The sequence below is a fragment of the Setaria viridis genome, chromosome 1 (assembly GCF_005286985.2).
Source record: "Setaria viridis chromosome 1, Setaria_viridis_v4.0, whole genome shotgun sequence".
NCBI classification, from domain to species: Eukaryota; Viridiplantae; Streptophyta; class Magnoliopsida; order Poales; family Poaceae; genus Setaria; species Setaria viridis.
The window spans coordinates 31,550,151-31,567,895 of NC_048263.2; the positions used below are offsets into that span (position 1 = coordinate 31,550,151).

At 50.9% G+C, this 17,745-nt stretch overlaps 3 protein-coding genes across 3 annotated transcripts; 1 reads left to right on the forward strand and 2 right to left on the reverse strand.

The window, feature by feature from the left end:
* Nucleotides 1–2,428: 2,428 nt before the first annotated feature.
* Nucleotides 2,429–5,887, reverse strand: LOC117863878 (uncharacterized). Its single transcript, XM_072291411.1, has one exon. It carries the CDS (start codon nt 5,585–5,587, stop codon nt 2,429–2,431), a length of 3,159 nt encoding a protein of 1,052 aa, XP_072147512.1. The 5' UTR covers nt 5,588–5,887.
* A 67-nt stretch (nt 5,888–5,954) lies between these two features.
* LOC117863893 (aquaporin PIP2-4) lies at nt 5,955–9,141 on the forward strand. Its single transcript, XM_034747803.2, has 3 exons — nt 5,955–6,720; nt 8,044–8,184; nt 8,718–9,141. The coding sequence occupies exons 1-3, from the start codon at nt 6,106–6,108 to the stop codon at nt 8,826–8,828; spliced, it is 867 nt and encodes a 288-aa protein (XP_034603694.1). The 5' UTR covers nt 5,955–6,105; the 3' UTR covers nt 8,829–9,141.
* A 2,396-nt stretch (nt 9,142–11,537) lies between these two features.
* LOC117863214 (phytosulfokine receptor 1) lies at nt 11,538–15,383 on the reverse strand. Its single transcript, XM_034746836.2, has one exon. The coding sequence runs from the start codon at nt 15,015–15,017 to the stop codon at nt 11,862–11,864; it is 3,156 nt and encodes a 1,051-aa protein (XP_034602727.1). The 5' UTR covers nt 15,018–15,383; the 3' UTR covers nt 11,538–11,861.
* Between the last annotated feature and the right edge of the window lie 2,362 nt (nt 15,384–17,745).

Sequence of the window (17,745 nt, forward strand, 5' to 3'; positions counted from 1 at the left end):
ATGATGTTTGTGTTTGCCGCAAGTTCTATTATCCTGTGGAGTGGATCTATGGCCAGGATGAACATCATCGGGGAAAGGGGGTCTCCTTGTCTCACTCCTCGCGCATGCCGGATTTTTTTCCCTGGAGTACCATTGAGTAGCACTCTAGAGGTTGAAGTGGCAAGTAGTATTGAGACCCAATCTCGCCATCGTTGTCCGAAACCCAGTGCCTCCAATACTTCAAGGAGAAAGGCCCAGCTCAATGAATCAAATGCTTTTGAGATATCCAACTTTATGAAGAATGCTGGCCTTTTAGCCTTGTGCAAGGCTTTGATTACACTTTGTACGTAGATAAAATTGTCGTGTATGCATCTTTTTTTGATGAAGGCGTTCTGGGAACCGGAGACAAGCTCATTTAGCCTCGGAGCCAGTCTGTCCGCTAGCAGTTTAGTTATGATTTTGGCGAGGCTGTTGATAAGACTAATTGGCCGAAAATCAGATAGGTTGGTGGCGTCCTCTTTTTTAGGCAGTAGCACAATGTTGGCTTCATTGATAAGGTCTAAACGTCGTGTTCGTAAGGAGTGGAAGGCCTGGAGTGCGGCGACTAGGTCTGCGCCTATGATGGGCCAGCATTTCTTATAAAATAGGCCGATGAAACCGTCCGGTCCTGGTGATTTCTCTGTCGGTAAGTGCTTGATCACATTTTTTATCTCATCCTCTTCAAAAGGATCTTCAAGTTCATTTAGATTATGTGGTTGGTATCCCAAATTGGTCCAGTTTAGACTCAACGTTCGTTCTTGCGCTTCCCCAATTAGGCTCGTGAAGTGTTCATACACTGCTTCTTCTTTTTGCTGATGATTAGTAGTTGGGCCCAGATTGGTATTTAACATGGGGATGTGTAGTCTTCTCTTCCTGTTATTTGCGTGTAACATGAACAATCTGGTGCATGCATCTCCTTTTCTTATCCATGTCAGTCTGGAGTGTTGTCGTGCCCTGGCTCTTTGGATGGCCGCCAGTCCATCTGATTTTGCCTTTAGATATTTACGGAATTCAAGCTCCGCTAGTGTCAATTGTCGTTGTTCCTGTGCGGCGTCCAGGAGGAGGAGAGCCTCCTTTGCTATGGCTAATCGTAATGCTAGATTGCCCAGGTTTTGCCTTTTCCATAGCTTAAGTGCTTTTGATGCTCGGATGAGCTTAACATGCATTCGCAGAATGGCATCCTGCGTGTTGACTGACTGATTCCAAACCCCCTGAATTATTTCCATGAATCCTGGCATGGACACCCAAAATGATTCAAATCGGAAACCAGTGTAGTGTTGCCGTGCCACGTCCCCTGTTAAAAATAATGGGCAATGATCTGATCCCATGGTCGGTAGAGCTTGCAGGTCGGAGTTTGGAAAGAGGGTATGCCATTCTGGTGTTCCGAAGAATCGGTCGATTCTGGTAAATGTTGGCGAATCTTGTTCGTTGCTCCACGTATATCTTCTGCCCCGTAGGTCTAATTCCATGAGTTGGTTTATGTCAAGAACTTGCTTGAATCTTCTCATGAGCCCTCTATTTAGTCTACCGTTGTTTTTGTCTTCGGCCTTGTATATCAGGTTGAAGTCTCCCACTATTAGCCAACGTTCAGGGACTTGGTCTTTTAGATTCTTTAATTCATCTAGGAAGTTCAATTTTTCCTGGTCGCTCTGTGGTCCGTAAACCCCCGTGATCTTCCAGGACGTATTGTCCGCTTTCATGGTAATGGTCGCGGATAGTGTGTATGTCGTAGTGAGGGTGTCATGTAGACGGAAATGCCTATCCGCTGCTGCTAGGATGATGCCACCCCTTGTGTCGTTGGCTGGTAGGGCGACAAAATTTTTTGCAAAATCTTGTCCCAGCGTCTCATTGATAAGGCGTGTTGTCCAATGGGCTATTTTAGTTTCTTGAAGACAAATGATTGTTGCCCCTGATGAGATGATCGTATTGCGCACACTCGCTCTACGTGCGGCCGCGTTTAATCCTCTGACATTCCAGCATAGTATGTTACAGTCTTTTTGCGACATAACAATGATTATCAACTTGCACAGCTTGAGTTGTTAAAGGGATTGTGCCGATGGGGCTAGGCGTAAAGGCCTGATACAAACCCACGATGGGGCTAGACGCAAAGGTCGGATACAAAGCCAGGCACCAACAAATCACCGTCGCGGGCAACTTGACGAGCTTCATGGACGTCGACTCTGGGCCCGTCGTGGCCCAAATACCGCTGAAGCCGTAGGACCCCATTAAAATTACACACCGAGGGAAGTTCTGAGTTTTCAATTTAAACATGCTAATAAAAATATAACGACTAAGAGACTGGGAGGTCGAGACTGGGAGGCGATGGTCATGCCTCCATTGTCTCTACAGGCGCCGGCGTCACCTTGCCTTTCTTCTTGCTCCTAGGCTTGTTTCCTTGCTCCACCAGAGTCTAGATCGCAGCCATCTTCATGCTTGTCAAAGGCTTCGGGAGATGCTGCGTAAAATTATCAAAGTCAGGTTTATCTTGGTGCGGTGCTTTTGGTGATAATTCCCCCAATTTGCTAATCAGAATACTCTGTGCAAGCTGAATGCTATCTTTGCCTGAGTGTAGCTTAGCTTTGTCTGCTAGGCGTGAGCTCTTCCTGTGGCTAGGAGCTGGAATGTTTCCATGGCTTTCTTGCTGGATGGGATTTACTCTCGGTGGTGTGTGCAAAATGGGAGCAACTGGTACATGTGAGATGAAATTAAGGAAGCTGGTCATGTCGTCCACCTGGTCTGTCTCCCTATCAGCTAGCACATTTTCAGAGTTATTTGATCTGTTTGTGGAGGTGGAGGCGTCTGCTCTGCTTGGTTCCTGGGTTTGCACTCTCACAGTATTAGCCACTTGTAATGTGTGTTCAGGAGGTTCAGTGGTAGCGACTTCAGGCGAATCGGATGTAGTGGCAGTGCTGAATGTCAGGTTTGTGTTTACTTCAGTAGGTTCTAGGATCGTTGGAGATGGCTGTGTAGGAGACTCAAGAGTTTGTGCTTGATTTTCTAATTGAATTATCTTATCCCACAAACATAATTCATGACTTGCAGTGGAAAGTTCAGTTGTAGGATTGTGCACCTCAAATGGCTTGAAGCTGAGTGTGCTGCTGTCAGTGTTGATGCCGCCAACTGGGGATGGGACTGGAGTCCAACCTGGCGCCTCCAGCATATCCAGGATGCGCCGCTCCTTGGATGGGAACCCTGCATAACAGTGAGTGATGAGCATTTCTTCTCTCATTGGATCACTCCTTTCCATTGCTTCCTCTGCTCTGTCCTGGGGGATAAGGGCCTCATCTGTGTAGCACTGGATAGGGAGATGCAAGGACTCACCCAAGATCTGTACCATTGGGTTGGCGAAGGTGACACTCTTGAGGGGGCCCTTCTTCTTGTGCCATGTCAGGTTGCTGCTGTCCGGTGGCCCAACCCTGCTACGGTGGCCGGTGTAGTCGTGGTTGCTGTCGCGGTAGCGGTTGGAGCTATAGCAGTCGTCCACTGTCCCCCGACAGCGCGTCATTCTCCCCCAGGCGGAGTTGCTGCGGTGGCGACGCACGCCACGCTGGAAGTTGTCATCGTAGTCGTCTCTGTCGTGTCGTGGTCGGTAGTCCCGTCCTGTGCGGTCGTCGTGGCCCTGGCCGCTGCGCCGTTCTCCGAGGGAGTCAGCTGCCCCGTAGTTCCAGAGGAACTCCCGGCGTGGCTTCCTGTAGTGTCCGCCGCCTCCACCCCTCCCGTGGAGGAAGGAGAGGTCCTCCACCACATCCAGATGAATGTGCAGCTTGTAATTGTAGGCCCCTTTGAAGCCCCTGGGTGGGTCAAGGTGCATCTCGACGAGGTTGCGGGGGACGTCAATGGGTTGCTGCTCCCTGTCAGGATCAGTAACGGTTAGCAAAACCTTCTTGGGTATCTTACTTGGGTTGGATGACCATGCCCACAGGTCATATGTCCTTGTGCGTTCCTGGCGGCGTGACTGTTCCTCGACGAAGTGGATGGCACAGTGTTGGCCGATGACTTGGGCTGCCACCGCCTCGGACCAGGCATGGACCGGCATGCCCTCAATACGCAGGCGGACTCTGTACTCCAGCTTGCTTTCCACCGCGTTTCGGCCTTCAGACCATGGCTCGAAGTTGAACACCCGTCCTCTGTTGCGGATGCCACGGTGATGGAGGACGCGGTTGAATGCTCTGCAGTCGGAGAAGAACACCAGGTACTGCTCGGGGAAGTGCTTGACGACGCGCACCTCATGACGGTTGATGTGGAGCTGCTCTTCGAGGGCTTCGACGACGTGGTGTGTTCCGGTGTCGTGGCTGTTGCCATTGAGCCAACAGACCGCCGACCTGCCCACCAACGCCTCCCTCCTGCGCTTGATTGATCCGGTTGCCGTGACCGCGCAGAAGGCCTGGTCCGAGCGAGCACGCGGGTCTCCCGGGTACGCCGCCATGGGGGTGGACTCCCCCTTTGCTGCTTGGAGATAAGAACGGTCGGCCGTGCGAGTGGCCTGGCCGGCCTGGGTTGAACGAGGAGGAGTGTGGCTGTGCTGTTGTTGCTCTGGTGAGGGTTGCTTATATCGATTTCTTCGGGATGGGCAGGAGAGGGCTTGGTGCCCTGGCTTCAAACATCTCCAGCATTTAGCTTGGTAGTTGCAGTGTGCTACTCTGTGCTGTGTGGAATAGCAATTAAGGCATTTGCCTTTGACGTGCTCCCTGTACTTCTTCCTTCGTTCTTCCTGGCCCGGTTGGTGGTGTTTTGAATCTTCTCTTGAATGTGTTCCAATCTTTCTCCACCAGTAGGGTGCTTTGACAATCTGGAAGCCGTGTTCTTCCAGCTGTGCCTCTGGCTGCCAGTGACGCTCTGTTCGCCTGGGACACTCTTGTTGGGAAGGTCGCTTGGATCGTTCTTGGTAATAGGAAGATTGCCTGCCTTGTGCCCCTGATACTCTCGAGCATTCACCACTCTGGAACTTCCAATTGCCTGTGGTATTACTCCTTTCTCTCGCTGCTAGCTGAATTGAATGTTGCCTCGGTCTTGCTTCAGCTACCTGCCCTTTCCCCTTCTCTGAACTGATGGACTGCTTCATCTCTCTCCCCATAACTCGCGTACCTTGGGGAGTCTGTGCCGTGGTGACGTCCACTGGTGGATTCTGCGGGATCTCCCTACTGGCGAGCCGTTGGAGGAGATCCTTCACCAGGGGGTCTTCATCTGGCCCATCAAGTCTCGCCCCTGGTCTTGTCAGAGTGATGTCCGCCTGTAGGCGCAGATCTTGGGCGAGATCCGGAAGAATGCTGTCCTCCGGCCTTGCTTGATGATCTTGGGAAGGAGCATCCTCATCTTGATGGCGGGCCGCCGCTGGTGTCAGCTCCTGCACACCGGTGTCCTCGACTGGTCCTTGATACCTTGCTTGCTCTTGGCATGACTCGATCTCGGTCCTCCTCGGTTCTTCCGCTACAAAGGTTGGGTGGATTTGTAGATCGTCGCCAGGCGCATCCTGATCTGTGGTGGATTTGGTGTGGTTGTTGGCCGGGATGGTGGATTTGGGCGGCGAGTGGGTTTCTGGTGGGTGGTCGCCATGGGAGTCGCCTCTCATGCTGTTGGACGGAGCCCCCTTCGCAGCACTGCTGGATCCACGAAATTAAGCTGGACCACTGATTACAAGCACCAGTGTGGTTTTGTGCTTTCAGACGTCAGGCTAGCTCTTAATTCGCTTAATTTTTTTTTTCAGAACGTATAGTACGTAAGCACAGAACCTATAGAATATAAGCTGAATAGCCCCTCCGATTGATCACTGGCCACCAGTTTGGCTTCGGCGTGACATAATGGTGAGGGCTTAGTCGGTTGTGGGCGGCAAAAATTATAACCCAAAACCCTGTAACCAGAAATGGAACCCTTATCCCTCACTAATAATGTAATCAATCAGTAGTCGCTAAGCAAGCCATCATTGAGGCGATGAGCTCGCCCTCTCCCCTGCACGAGCCGTCGACCTCCCGCGCCCCATATATACCTCGCCTCTCCCGTCCCCTCACACACCACTCTAGCTAGCTGTGCACAAAGCAAGCGCGCTCATAGCCTGAGCCCTGAGCTGAGCAAGCTAAGGTACTGATCGGCATGGCGAAAGACATCGAGGCGTCGGGGCCCGAGGCCGGCGAGTTCTCGGCTAAGGACTACTCGGACCCTCCGCCGGCGCCGCTGATCGACGCGGAGGAGCTGACCAAGTGGTCGCTGTACCGCGCGGCGATCGCCGAGTTCGTGGCGACGCTGCTCTTCCTCTACATCACCGTGGCCACGGTCATCGGGTACAAGCACCAGACGGACGCGGCGGCGTCGGGCCCCGACGCGGCGTGCGGCGGCGTGGGCATCCTCGGCATCGCCTGGGCCTTCGGCGGCATGATCTTCATCCTCGTCTACTGCACCGCCGGCATCTCGGGCGGGCACATCAACCCGGCCGTCACGTTCGGCCTCTTCCTGGCGAGGAAGGTGTCCCTCGTCCGCGCGGTCCTCTACATCGTCGCGCAGTGCCTGGGCGCCATCTGCGGCGTGGGGCTCGTCAAGGGCTTCCAGAGCGCCTACTTCGTGCGCTACGGCGGCGGCGCCAACGAGCTCAGCGACGGCTACTCCAAGGGCACCGGGCTCGCCGCCGAGATCATCGGCACCTTCGTCCTCGTCTACACCGTCTTCTCCGCCACCGACCCCAAGCGCAGCGCCCGCGACTCCCACGTCCCGGTGAGTACGCACACTTATTTCTCGTTGCACTCAAAGATAAATTCACAGTACTGTACCACGCACAGTAGAGTAATCAGTGAACTGTTACTGTTGGTTGGTTACTGCTAGTGCACGCAATAGAGGGTAGTCGATGACTAAAGACTGCAGTATACTGTAGTGTATAGCATACGGCCAAAGGCAGAAATATAATGGATGTTAGATCATGTAGGTTACGAAGTGTTGATGAAGGACTTTGAGCTGACGTACTACTAGTTCTTTGGACTTAGCTCACCAAATTATTAGAACTTATGTAGCAAACTGAATACAAATTATTTAGTATCGGAGAAAAAACTATGCAAGTGTAGGTCCAGTGGGCGGGTCCTCTGACTTTGGTGCTAGAGTGCAGACTGCAGAGGCTAACGGTGAAAATTAGAGCGCAAATCATTTCAGCGCGAGGTGTTTACAGCAACACAAAACCTTTATGCCGTAACTCGTAAGCGAGTTGGGTAGAGCAGTAAATGAAGCGTGTAACATAAAAGCAACATCCTAACAAATTAAGCCCATTTTTTGAACATCTAGTTAAATTCTGAAATTTTACTGCTGCTGCCTGCTTCAGCAACTATACTTTTGGGAAACTGCACCATACTAGTTACCAGTTCATACGAACATAGCAACGACCATATAGCAATTAAGGCAAAAAAGCTCTCAAGAGACTGACAGGTTAAGCATTTTCAGGTCACATAATGCACAATTAGTCATGCCATACAAGATACGCAATATATCGAATGGTCCCAAATCCTAGCTGTGCAGACCTCTCCAAATCAGGCGCATGTGAAGATGCATCTTCCTGCCTGATGATTGCATGAATTTGCACTGCATATGCCAATTAAGCAGAGAGGAAGATTCTCTTGTGCGTAGGCAGCAGTGTCTTCAGTTGTCGTCCCTGTCCTAATCGCTGTCCCCTACAGCGAACTTGAGGTGGCTACGTCTGCCATGATTGGCACTTCTTCTTGAGGATAAAATTTATCATGGATAGGAACAAGGTGCAAAATTCCAAGATGAAATTGTGGTGGGGCGATAGCCTATTTTGCCTTCAGATTTGGTAACCCATCCCTTTCTAGGACCACGATTTTAAAACCCTAAGCTATGTTCTGGGGAAAAATATAAAAATGTGGAACTACTTGTTTTGTCAGTAGCTGTTCTGTTGATGTAGCGGCTGAAAAGGTAGAAAGACTAGTACTAGAATACTATTTCATTTTCATTATAGTATGAAATTAAAGTTACTCTGGTGTAACTGATCGGTGAGCTAAAATATAACCGTGATTTTCCCTTCAACCTGTGCAGGTGTTGGCTCCTCTCCCAATTGGGTTCGCTGTGTTCATGGTGCACCTGGCCACCATCCCCATCACCGGCACCGGCATCAACCCGGCCAGGAGCCTGGGAGCCGCGGTCATCTACAACAACGACAAGGCCTGGGATGACCAAGTACGTACGCTTACCGGTGCTTGTTCAGTAGCGTCGACAATTAAAAAAAGTCGCCGCAACATGCATATGCCTGGCTACTTTCTCATGCTCAATTGCTAGTTGACAAAACATGAATTCTCTAATGCAAGCTAACCAGCGGCTCAGGATAGGCCTCAAGACTATTTGTTAATCTATCACCATCACCACACACCATTCCATAATTTAGTACAGCTGTTTAGCTTATGCATGACATGTACACTCATTAACCAAAAATATACAACCTAATCCCTTGCCACACCCTCCTACCTTACAGACACCTAAAAGATGCCCAGTATTTGTTTGGAACTACTAACTAACCTGTTGTTGTACACCTTGGCTTGGTCAAGCATTTAACTACGCTTCCCACAAGCCATAATCAAACAAATCTCTTGAGGATAAGCAAGTAAAAGAATTGCTTAGGATATCTTACATTATGCACCATGGAAAGCATCAGCGGTACGGTGTAGTTTAATTAGCTCCACCACTCACTACTGCCGATCGTATTGTTTGTGCAGTGGATCTTCTGGGTGGGCCCGCTGATCGGCGCCGCCATCGCCGCCGCCTACCACCAGTACGTGCTGAGGGCCAGCGCCGCCAAGCTCGGGTCCTTCCGGAGCAACGCCTAAGTCCGGCCGGCCGCGGCGAGGAGGGGGGCACCGAAGTGTAGATACGCGCGCACAACCGACGCCCGCCTCCATCCACTCCATGACGCCCTGTTCCGATCAGGATCTGCTGCCACAATCTCCGTCTCTCGTAGTAATCGTGTCATGCACGCGGGCTCCGCGCCGTGTTTCGATGTGTCCCGGAGTCCGCCGCCACGTCCGCTTGCCGCTGTTTTTCTTCGAAAAGAAGTGTGATATATCTTTGCTTCCTGTATGTATGTATTCCGTATGGAGAATTTGGAAACGAGTTATGTGAGGTTTTATTTAGTTATAATCATCATATGGAGCAATATTGCATATCTTTAAAAATAGAATTTTTTTAAATACGAATAAAACACACACTCACCTTAATAAATGCACGTACGCATATCCAATTGTTATGAATGTTTTAATAAAAAGAATAAAAGTATTAACAGTCATAATAAGCATCTCGTTAACTACTAGAATATTTTTTCGAAACACTAGCTAAGAGAAATTTGAATCTGGATGGACAGGTTTGTCTTAAAGAATCTAACCAAGGAATCTAAAGTCTACGTGACGTCCTGAATTCTTATTTGCAGAGAGCGTCCTTTGCTTGCAATTTTAGGTCTCTTAATGGAAGTTTTATGGAAAATTAGCCATTAAATTTCATGCTATATCAGTAATTTTGCTGCTTTGAAGAGAAAAATAAGAGTTTTATCATATATAAGAGAAATTTTATCTCCATAATACTTAATAGGCACGGTTACCTAGTTTCCAGATGGCTTTACGAACTTGAAGAAACGGAAAAGAGAAAGGAAAGGAAATGACGAGTCTCAATATGGGTTGGGCTCACGGCCTAATTTAGCAACCCAGCGCGGGCCTTTGTCCTCCCCCCCCTCTCAAGCTATTCTTGGGTTGCACAGAATTTTTTTCGCAATTAGGCCCAATGCAATTAGTCATCTTAGGAAAACAAAAAATCACGGGAAGGGGAAGGAAGCCGGTCACCGCCTCACCGGTAGACGGTGGTGGTGGCCGGCGCCGCGACCAGGAGCGGATCTGGGTCCCGGGCTGCCCGGGCTGCAGCCCGGGCGAAGTTCAAGAGTAGTGGGAAGTTTCTTCATAAAATTGGCAAAAAAAAAGGCTTTCTGACCCATTAGCCCACCCCGAGAAAAACTCAGCCTAGCAACTGACCGTCGCCCTAGCCCAGCAAAAATCGCACTCGGCCGGCTTCCGTCCGCCCACACCACCCGACTCGCCGCCTCCCGTCCCATCCGTGAGTCCGCCCCGACGTCCACCTCCCGACTCGCCGCCTCCCGTTCCCGTCCCAGGGACTCCCGACCGCCCTGTGCCCACGCGTGACCGCATCCCGCCGTCCCCGACTCTGGCTCCCCGCCGGCCGCACGCCGCACTCCCACCGGCCGCACGCACGGCGCATCCCTGGCGGCCGCGTGCCGCCACCCGCGGCCGGTGGCCCCGCACCCCCGCCGGCAGGCCGCGCGCCACCAGGTCACCGCGACACCACCTGCTAGCGCCTGCCCGCACCCGCCTGACCGCGGCCTAGCTCCTGGGTTGGCTTTGCCTGTCGCCCCCTGCTGAAATTGCTGCCGGCAGGTATGCCAATTTTTTTTTTTGAAATTGCTCCACGTAGGACTGTCATTTCATTTCATTTCATTGCAAAGTAATGAATATTTCATTTCACTGAGGAGGAATAGCTCGGGATGGAACCCGTTTCTGGGCCCGCGACCGCCGCCCTCCGTCCCTCCCCACTCCTCGGCAGATGCCCGTGCGAATGCTATAGTGTTCGGCACGGGGCACAGGAATCCGCGGGGTCCCATCGAGCTCGCATCACCCCCCTGGCCATCGCTCTCCCGAGGAGGGCCGAGGGCCCCCGCCTTGATGCGCGGGCGGCACGACCGTGACGCCCGAGCAGCGCGGATGAAGGCGACGCCCACCGCCGTGGCGGCGCGGGACGAAGGGGACGTGCGCTCGCGGGTTCGCAAGGCCAAGCTCTGTTAGATAACGAGGGTCACAGCACATGCACGCCGCCTGTTCGAGCGAATGCCTGAACCAAGGTGTGCTAGTGAGGTAACGACGCTCCCTTAGTTCTAGTTTTGTCCCTCCGCTTTGCATCATGTGCTTCAGATTGAGCATGCCTTAGCACGTTTTTTTATTAAGAGGAGAATAAAAGTGACGGTACAACAGCCCCAGCTAGACTAATCCAGCTCTATATCTGTGCTTAAGGGGGATATACAACAATTTTCAGCTTTAAAGCTAGCGGATACAACCATGAAGAGCAACTTCCTTTTTATCTGGGTGAGCTGATTGTCGTGACTTCTCTTCCTTTTGTTTTTTGAGACAGACTGAGAAATCCTTCACCGCTGCAAGGAGATAAGGACAGCCGCCACCAGTTTTGAACGGCTATCTCATATTCTTATTGTTAACAGAAGTGCCAGGGAGAGGAGTCACAGCTTGCGGTGGGTAAGATGAAGGTACGAGTAGCCAGATGACTTCTTTCCCATATGGTGACATGTATAGGATGAATAGGTTGACTGTTATTCCTTCCATGTTGATCGGCCATTTTGTTTTTTATTGTACTTACTAAGCTAATGTGAAATGCATAGCATTGTGCTTAGTTGTAGAGCAACACATAACAATGAACTGGTGCAAGAAACGCATGGCAACATAGTAATGGACTGCAATATTTGCACAAACTTGTTAGACAAACTCAAGCATGTAGTTATGCCTTTATCTAGAAAAAATCCCTGTAACTATATACAAGATATTCAGACCAGAGCTGAAAAAAGAAGCAAAACTTCCATAAACCACCTGAAAGTTGCATCTACTGCATACAAAATAACAGTTTTTTTTGTTCTGTTATTGAATTAGCAAGTTAGACTCCCGTGAAGCATGCATTATTGAATATACAATCATCATGCATTATCTTACATCTCTCACTAGAGAAGAACATTCATCCTAACTAGAGAGGATCAATTAAACGCAAGGATTTCGCCAATGCTTGCTGTTATTGAACTTGCCTCACTTTGGTGCATCACTGCTCACACCAATGTTGTCAAGCCATAGCACTAACTGATGTGTTAATGGCCTCAGTTTAGGTGAATCACTTACGCACAGACAAGCAACGTCAATCATCTGCATCATTTCCTTCTCAAACTTCTTATCATACATTGCACGGTCCAAGACATCAGTTTCACGGTTTTCCTTTTTCATATGTGTAACCCATGAGACCAACTCCCGAGCTCCCTTCGGCTTGCACATATCTACTGGCCTCTTTCCAGTTAATAACTCTAGAAGGACAATGCCGAAACTATAAACATCACCCTTGAAAGTGGCTACAGAAGACTGGCCATACTCAGGGGGGATGTAACCCAGTGTGCCAACTAGGTCAGTTGTCACATGTGTAGCATAGGGACAAATAAGCCGAGCAAGCCCAAAATCAGCCAAATGGGCTTCAAAATTCTCATCTAGAAGGATGTTACTTGACTTGATATCACGATGGAGAATATGAGGTTGGCATGACAAATGCAGGTATGCCAAACCTCTTGCTGCTCCTTTTGCTATCTGAAGCCTTATTGGCCAAATTAATCTAGAGGGACCATTAGGATTTTCATGAAGCCAATGGTCTAGGCTGCCATTCTCCATGAAAGAGTAGATCAGGAGTCTATCACTGCCAATCCTGCAGTAACCTTGCAGAAGCACAAGATTGGGATGCTGAGCTTTTGATAACGTCTCCACCTCTGCTTTGAACTCCCGTTCCATCTGACCAAAATCACCTGATAGTCGTTTGATGGCGATTGTTGCCCCATCTGGTAATGTTGCCTTGTACACTAGACCAAAGCCACCACAACCGATGATGTTAGCCTGATCAAAGTTGTTTGTCGATTTCAAGATGTCACTGATGGTCAATGCCTTATCATCCTTGTTCTGGAACAGAAGTACAAGTGAGGCTGGTGCCAACTCGAGTGCTCGATTAGTATCCGTGACAGCCTTTACTGTATGATCCTGCCTTCTGAACCTACTCTTCAGCACAAATACAACAGCAATAGACAAAATAAACGCTGCTCCAATTGCAATACCAATAGCTATTCCAAATATGATGCCCTTGTTCTTTCTCTTATTTGTTGCAACCATTGTAGCAGCAGGAGTTGAATTACATTTGGGTAAGCCTAGGCGAATGCCACAGAGTTTGGGGTTACCTTCATAAGCAGAGCTACTGAATGTTGAGAATTGGCCTCCTGATGGAATGGTACCATTGAGATTGTTATACGCCACACTGAAGCTTGATAGAAAATTCAGCTTTGTTAATGAAGATGGGATGCCTCCAGTTAGATTATTATGTGATAAATCCAAGGATTCCAAGCTTGACATATCTGATAGGTCAACAGGAATGACACCAGAAATATGGTTGTTGCTAAGGTCCAGTACATGTAAGTTCTTTAGGCCTCCAAAGCCCGGCAATATGGGACCTGTGAGCTTGTTATGGCTGAGAACTAGAGAGGGTGGGAAGCTGCTAACCTGATTGTACTGCAACCCTTTGCCTGTCTTGTTCCTTTTAATGAAGAAAGGAAAATAATCGGTCTCTGTGGATTGCTGTGAGATGTTTCTTGTTACAAGGCCCTTCATGCTTGACAAGCTTTCCGGAATTCCTCCAGTAAGTGAATTGTTGGATAGATCCAAATAGAACAGAGATTCAAGATCACCAATCCATGCAGGAATATTCCCGGTCAATTGATTCCATGACAGATCCACCACCTTCAACTGTGTGAAATTAGCTAGCCATGGTGGCACTGATCCTGAGAGATGGCTATTAGCGATGACAAACACTTGGATGCTGTGAAAGCCATGTATCCCAATCATTGGCAAGGCCTTCCCATCATGGAAGTTCTTTGTGAGCACGAGGCTTGTTAGGCTTCGACATTCCTGAAGGACAGATAATGCTGAAGGCACATTTGTGAAGCTATTGTTCGAAAGTGAGAGGTAGGTTAGCAACTGAAGCTTCCTGAAACCAGCAGGGATTTCACCACTGAGGTTGTTTGTGGCAAGGTTTAGGCTTCTCAGATTATGGCAATCTGTCAAACTATCAATTGTGCCAATGAACTTATTTGTGCCAAGGTCGAGTGAGCTAAGTTGTGTCATCGCTGAGCAATTGAGGCTGATCTCTCCATTCAGCGAATTGTTCCTCAGGTACAACATCTTTAGTGACGGTGAATGGCACAGCGAGAAAGGCAATGGGCCCCTGAAAGTGTTGGACTGTGCAGAGAAGAACTCCAACTTGCGGAGGCTACCAAAAACATTTGGAAGGTGCCCAGAGAATGAATTGAAAGATATGTCCAGCTTTGCAAGGCTGGACAGATTATCGAACCTTGGGCTCATCCTACCAGAGAGTTGATTCTCCTGAAGAGACAGGCTCTTGAGAGATGGCAGCCTGAATAGGTCATCGGGCAACCTCCCAGAGATGTTGTTGATCTCGACATACAGCTCCTCGAGCTTTGTGCAATTCCCGAAGCCTGCTGGGAGGTCCCCAGTGAAGAGGTTGGACGAGAATCGCAGCACCCTGATTGCACCGGATGACTCACAGATGCCTGGATCAATCTGCCCGGCAAAGGAGTTGTACCCTGCGTCGAACACCGCGAGCTGCTCTGAACCACGCAGCGTGGGGTGCGAGCCGATGAAGTTGTTGTAGGATATGTTGAAGAGCTCGATCAGTGGGAGAGACATGTTCTCTGGGAGTGTGCCGCTCAGGTCGTTGTAGCTGAGGTCGAGTTTCTGCAGCCTCTGGAGCTGGAACAGGGGAGCCGGGACGGCGCCACGGAAGCTGTTGTAGGAGAGGTTGAGCGACTGGAGCTGGTCCAGCTGCGCGAGCGACAGCGACAGCTCGCCCCTCAGCCTCCGGCCATGAAGGTCCAACCCGACGACCCTCCCGCTGCCGTCGCACGTGACACCGGCCCATGCACAGCAGCTGGCTGCATCGGAGGTCGCGTTTGGGAACGCCCAGCCGCCGACGCCTCCTCCATCGAGACCTTTGGAGAAACTCTCTAGGGCTTTAAGATCACCCAGGTCACAGGAGTTCTGGGAGTTGGCTGGAGACGGGAAGAGCAGCAGGACCAGGAGAGAGGAGCAGAGGACGAAGCGACGTGACCATGTGGTAGCACGTTGCATCGAGAAATGCTCCATGGAAATGGAAGCAAGGAGGCAGTACAAGCAACGATGACGCTGGGCAGGGAAGAAGGCTTCTTGCTCGGCGTTTTCAGGACCTTTACGACACCTCCAAGGCCATATGGTGCGTAAAGCTGGCCTCGCCTGAGGCCTGCGCGCTTGCACCGGAAGCAACAACAATGGAGGGAGGGAGGGGAGTGAGGTGGGAGGGAGACGATGGGACAGTAGTGTTGCGGAGAGGAGGTCAGGGGGGACGGCGTGGCTTGGCGTGCGTCGGTTTTGACTTGTGATTGTGCAGGCACTCACTCAGCCGTGGGTGGCCCGAGTTTTCTTCGGCGAATTGATTGTCTTTTTCAACTTGCTGCAAGAATCCACGGTCGGAAATCTTTTGACCTCTGTTCAAAATTGGCCTAACCGTCGTTTTCGGCCTCCCTTTCTCTCCCATTTGGCTGCGGCACTCTGTGATGGACGCGATTATTATAACCATCACGAAAGCAGGCCACTATCCCAGGATAGAACCTGCATACCAAATAGATATTAATGGATATTCATGGACGCGATTTTGATAGATACACGTCACACAGGCACACCGATCCATCGACAGGCCGGTGGGGGGATTTAAAGGCAGGTTAACACATGTGATTCTATTGAATTTTCTCTCTTGAATGTCACGGCGGCCCGGGAGTGTCAAATCGCATCCGATGTCGGCAATAAGTTTTCTTTTTGCTACTATTTGTGTTCTTGTTTTCCTTTAATCCTTTTCGAGAAAAACGATATTTAGGTTATCGCGGATCTGCTTTTTTTAATTATCTTTATTACTTCATCCGAATACTGATGGAAATTCTACTTTTCTTATGCTTGATGGAAATTGTTGAGGTAGGCACCTGAGTGGTGCATTCAGCCAAAAGGACGACATAGAACGGCACGAATGTGCTAGCCTTGAACCTAAAAACTAAAGTAACTTTACAGATTTGTCGTGGCAGATGCGCAAGCACCACTACTTTCGGACGCTGCGTGAATTGAACATGCACGCGAGCGTGCGCCAAGCAACGCAAGCTGCCAAGCTCAACATACAAGGGATTTCTCCGTGGTCGACCACGTCTCTCTCGGCTCTCGCCCGGCCTCAGTAACTCAAGCGAAGTTCGCACGCATTTGACAGGGACACAGGCCAAGTAAAGGGAGCCGGTAACTGACCAGTTGCTCCGCGATTTTTCACCGCCCGGGTCCAGTGCGCGTCCCGTCCACGGCCACTCAGACGTTGCTGTTGCCAGTTACCTACCGTAAGCGCAACGCCACATGCGCAGGCAACTTTTCATCGCCTTCCTTTTTACCCCTTTTCCCGTCCCCACGAGTGGCCGGAGCCGCGCATGGGATTGTTGGGGGCAGCTTTTCGCACGGACAGCGTTTGGACTTTGGAGTTCTCCGACGAAGGACGTGGTACGTGCAAAATTGCCTCGTCAACCGGCCGCTCTGTTGGACCGCCGGCGTTGAGCAATGATCCACGCCATGATCGCTCGTACAGGAATCCCATCGCCGTCGTCTCCGCCACCCAAGATCGAGACCCGGCCTTCGTCTTCGTTAATTAAACCATCAGCACATCAGCCCGTAAAATTTTCTCAAAGACTTTTTTGGTTGAACTTGGCCCAGGATAGAATACGAACTAGATTAATTGACCTACAACACATACAGTCCCTTTGTTCTTAAATATATGGCGATTACTTTGCACAGGGATGGATGGAGGGAGAGAGAGACTATTTGTTTACCATTTGCCTTTTGAACTGATGACTAAGCATCCCTTTGCGATCGAGGACCTGATCGGCCATCTGACCTTGCTGGTTTTCGCTCCAGTGCGTATCTCTCTTGCGCGCCTCTTTTTGCAAAAGCACCTCAAGGAGCGAGGCGAGGACGAACATATCCGCACGATCAGTTAACAATCATTACACGATCACCGCTCCGCTAATCCCAGCTGCAGAACCGGATTCCCGCGCCTAATGACGCGCTGCACAGCGCACTAGCGAGCAGCACGATCGCACGGCCCGGTGATCCGATCGGTAGCCAATCCCCTGCGACGGAGATATTGCTATTTTTCTTCTTCTCCCCAGCCCAGCAGTGCGCGCACCCTATAGCGGCTGCACTGGAACTCGGTCCGTTCCGCCCACGGCTCGGCTCCATGCCTCCATCCCGACCCGGCACCTCCGCACCTGGCATCACCGCGCGCCTGCACCCGCGGCCTGCGGGGCACGAGACGAACGCCACCCGGGCACCCGTCCACCTACCCACCCACTCGTGCGTGCGCTCTACGTGGCGTGACGCAGCGCCGGCCGCGCGCGCGCGCGCGCACTCGCCGCCGGATCGGGGCTGAAAAAAGGCCTGGGCGCTTTGGCTCGGTCACTCCACTCCACTCCACTGGGGTTTGCTGCTTGACCGGCGGCGTGGCGTTATCGGAGGAGGCGACGCACCGGTAGCGCATGGCCGCATGGCTGCCCGAGCGCGCGGCCCCGCCGGCCGGTTCAGCAGGGAGGGAGAGATATGTGGCCGTGGCCGCGCGCGCCGGTGGGCCGCGGGAGGCCGGCTTTATTTCGCTGTCACTACCTAACCACAAACAAAGGATGGGGGGCGTCAAAGGAGCCCATCCAAGGCCGCGTAGAAAGCGTGGTGCTTCGTGCGTGCCAGGGGGTGTAGGTGTAGCGTAGTAGCATAGAGATCGCTTTGGGGTTGTGGCCTATCCGAGTTGCCGTTGCGTGAC

Coding starts and splice junctions, on each gene's coding strand:
- LOC117863878 (XM_072291411.1), bottom strand. CDS start 5,587: ATGAGAGGCGACTCCCATGGCGACCACCCACCAGAAACCCACTCGCCG.
- LOC117863893 (XM_034747803.2), top strand. CDS start 6,106: ATGGCGAAAGACATCGAGGCGTCGGGGCCCGAGGCCGGCGAGTTCTCG. Junction 6,721..8,043: donor CCCGCGACTCCCACGTCCCG/GTGAGTACGCAC, acceptor CAACCTGTGCAG/GTGTTGGCTCCTCTCCCAAT. Junction 8,185..8,717: donor ACAAGGCCTGGGATGACCAA/GTACGTACGCTT, acceptor TTGTTTGTGCAG/TGGATCTTCTGGGTGGGCCC.
- LOC117863214 (XM_034746836.2), bottom strand. CDS start 15,017: ATGGAGCATTTCTCGATGCAACGTGCTACCACATGGTCACGTCGCTTC.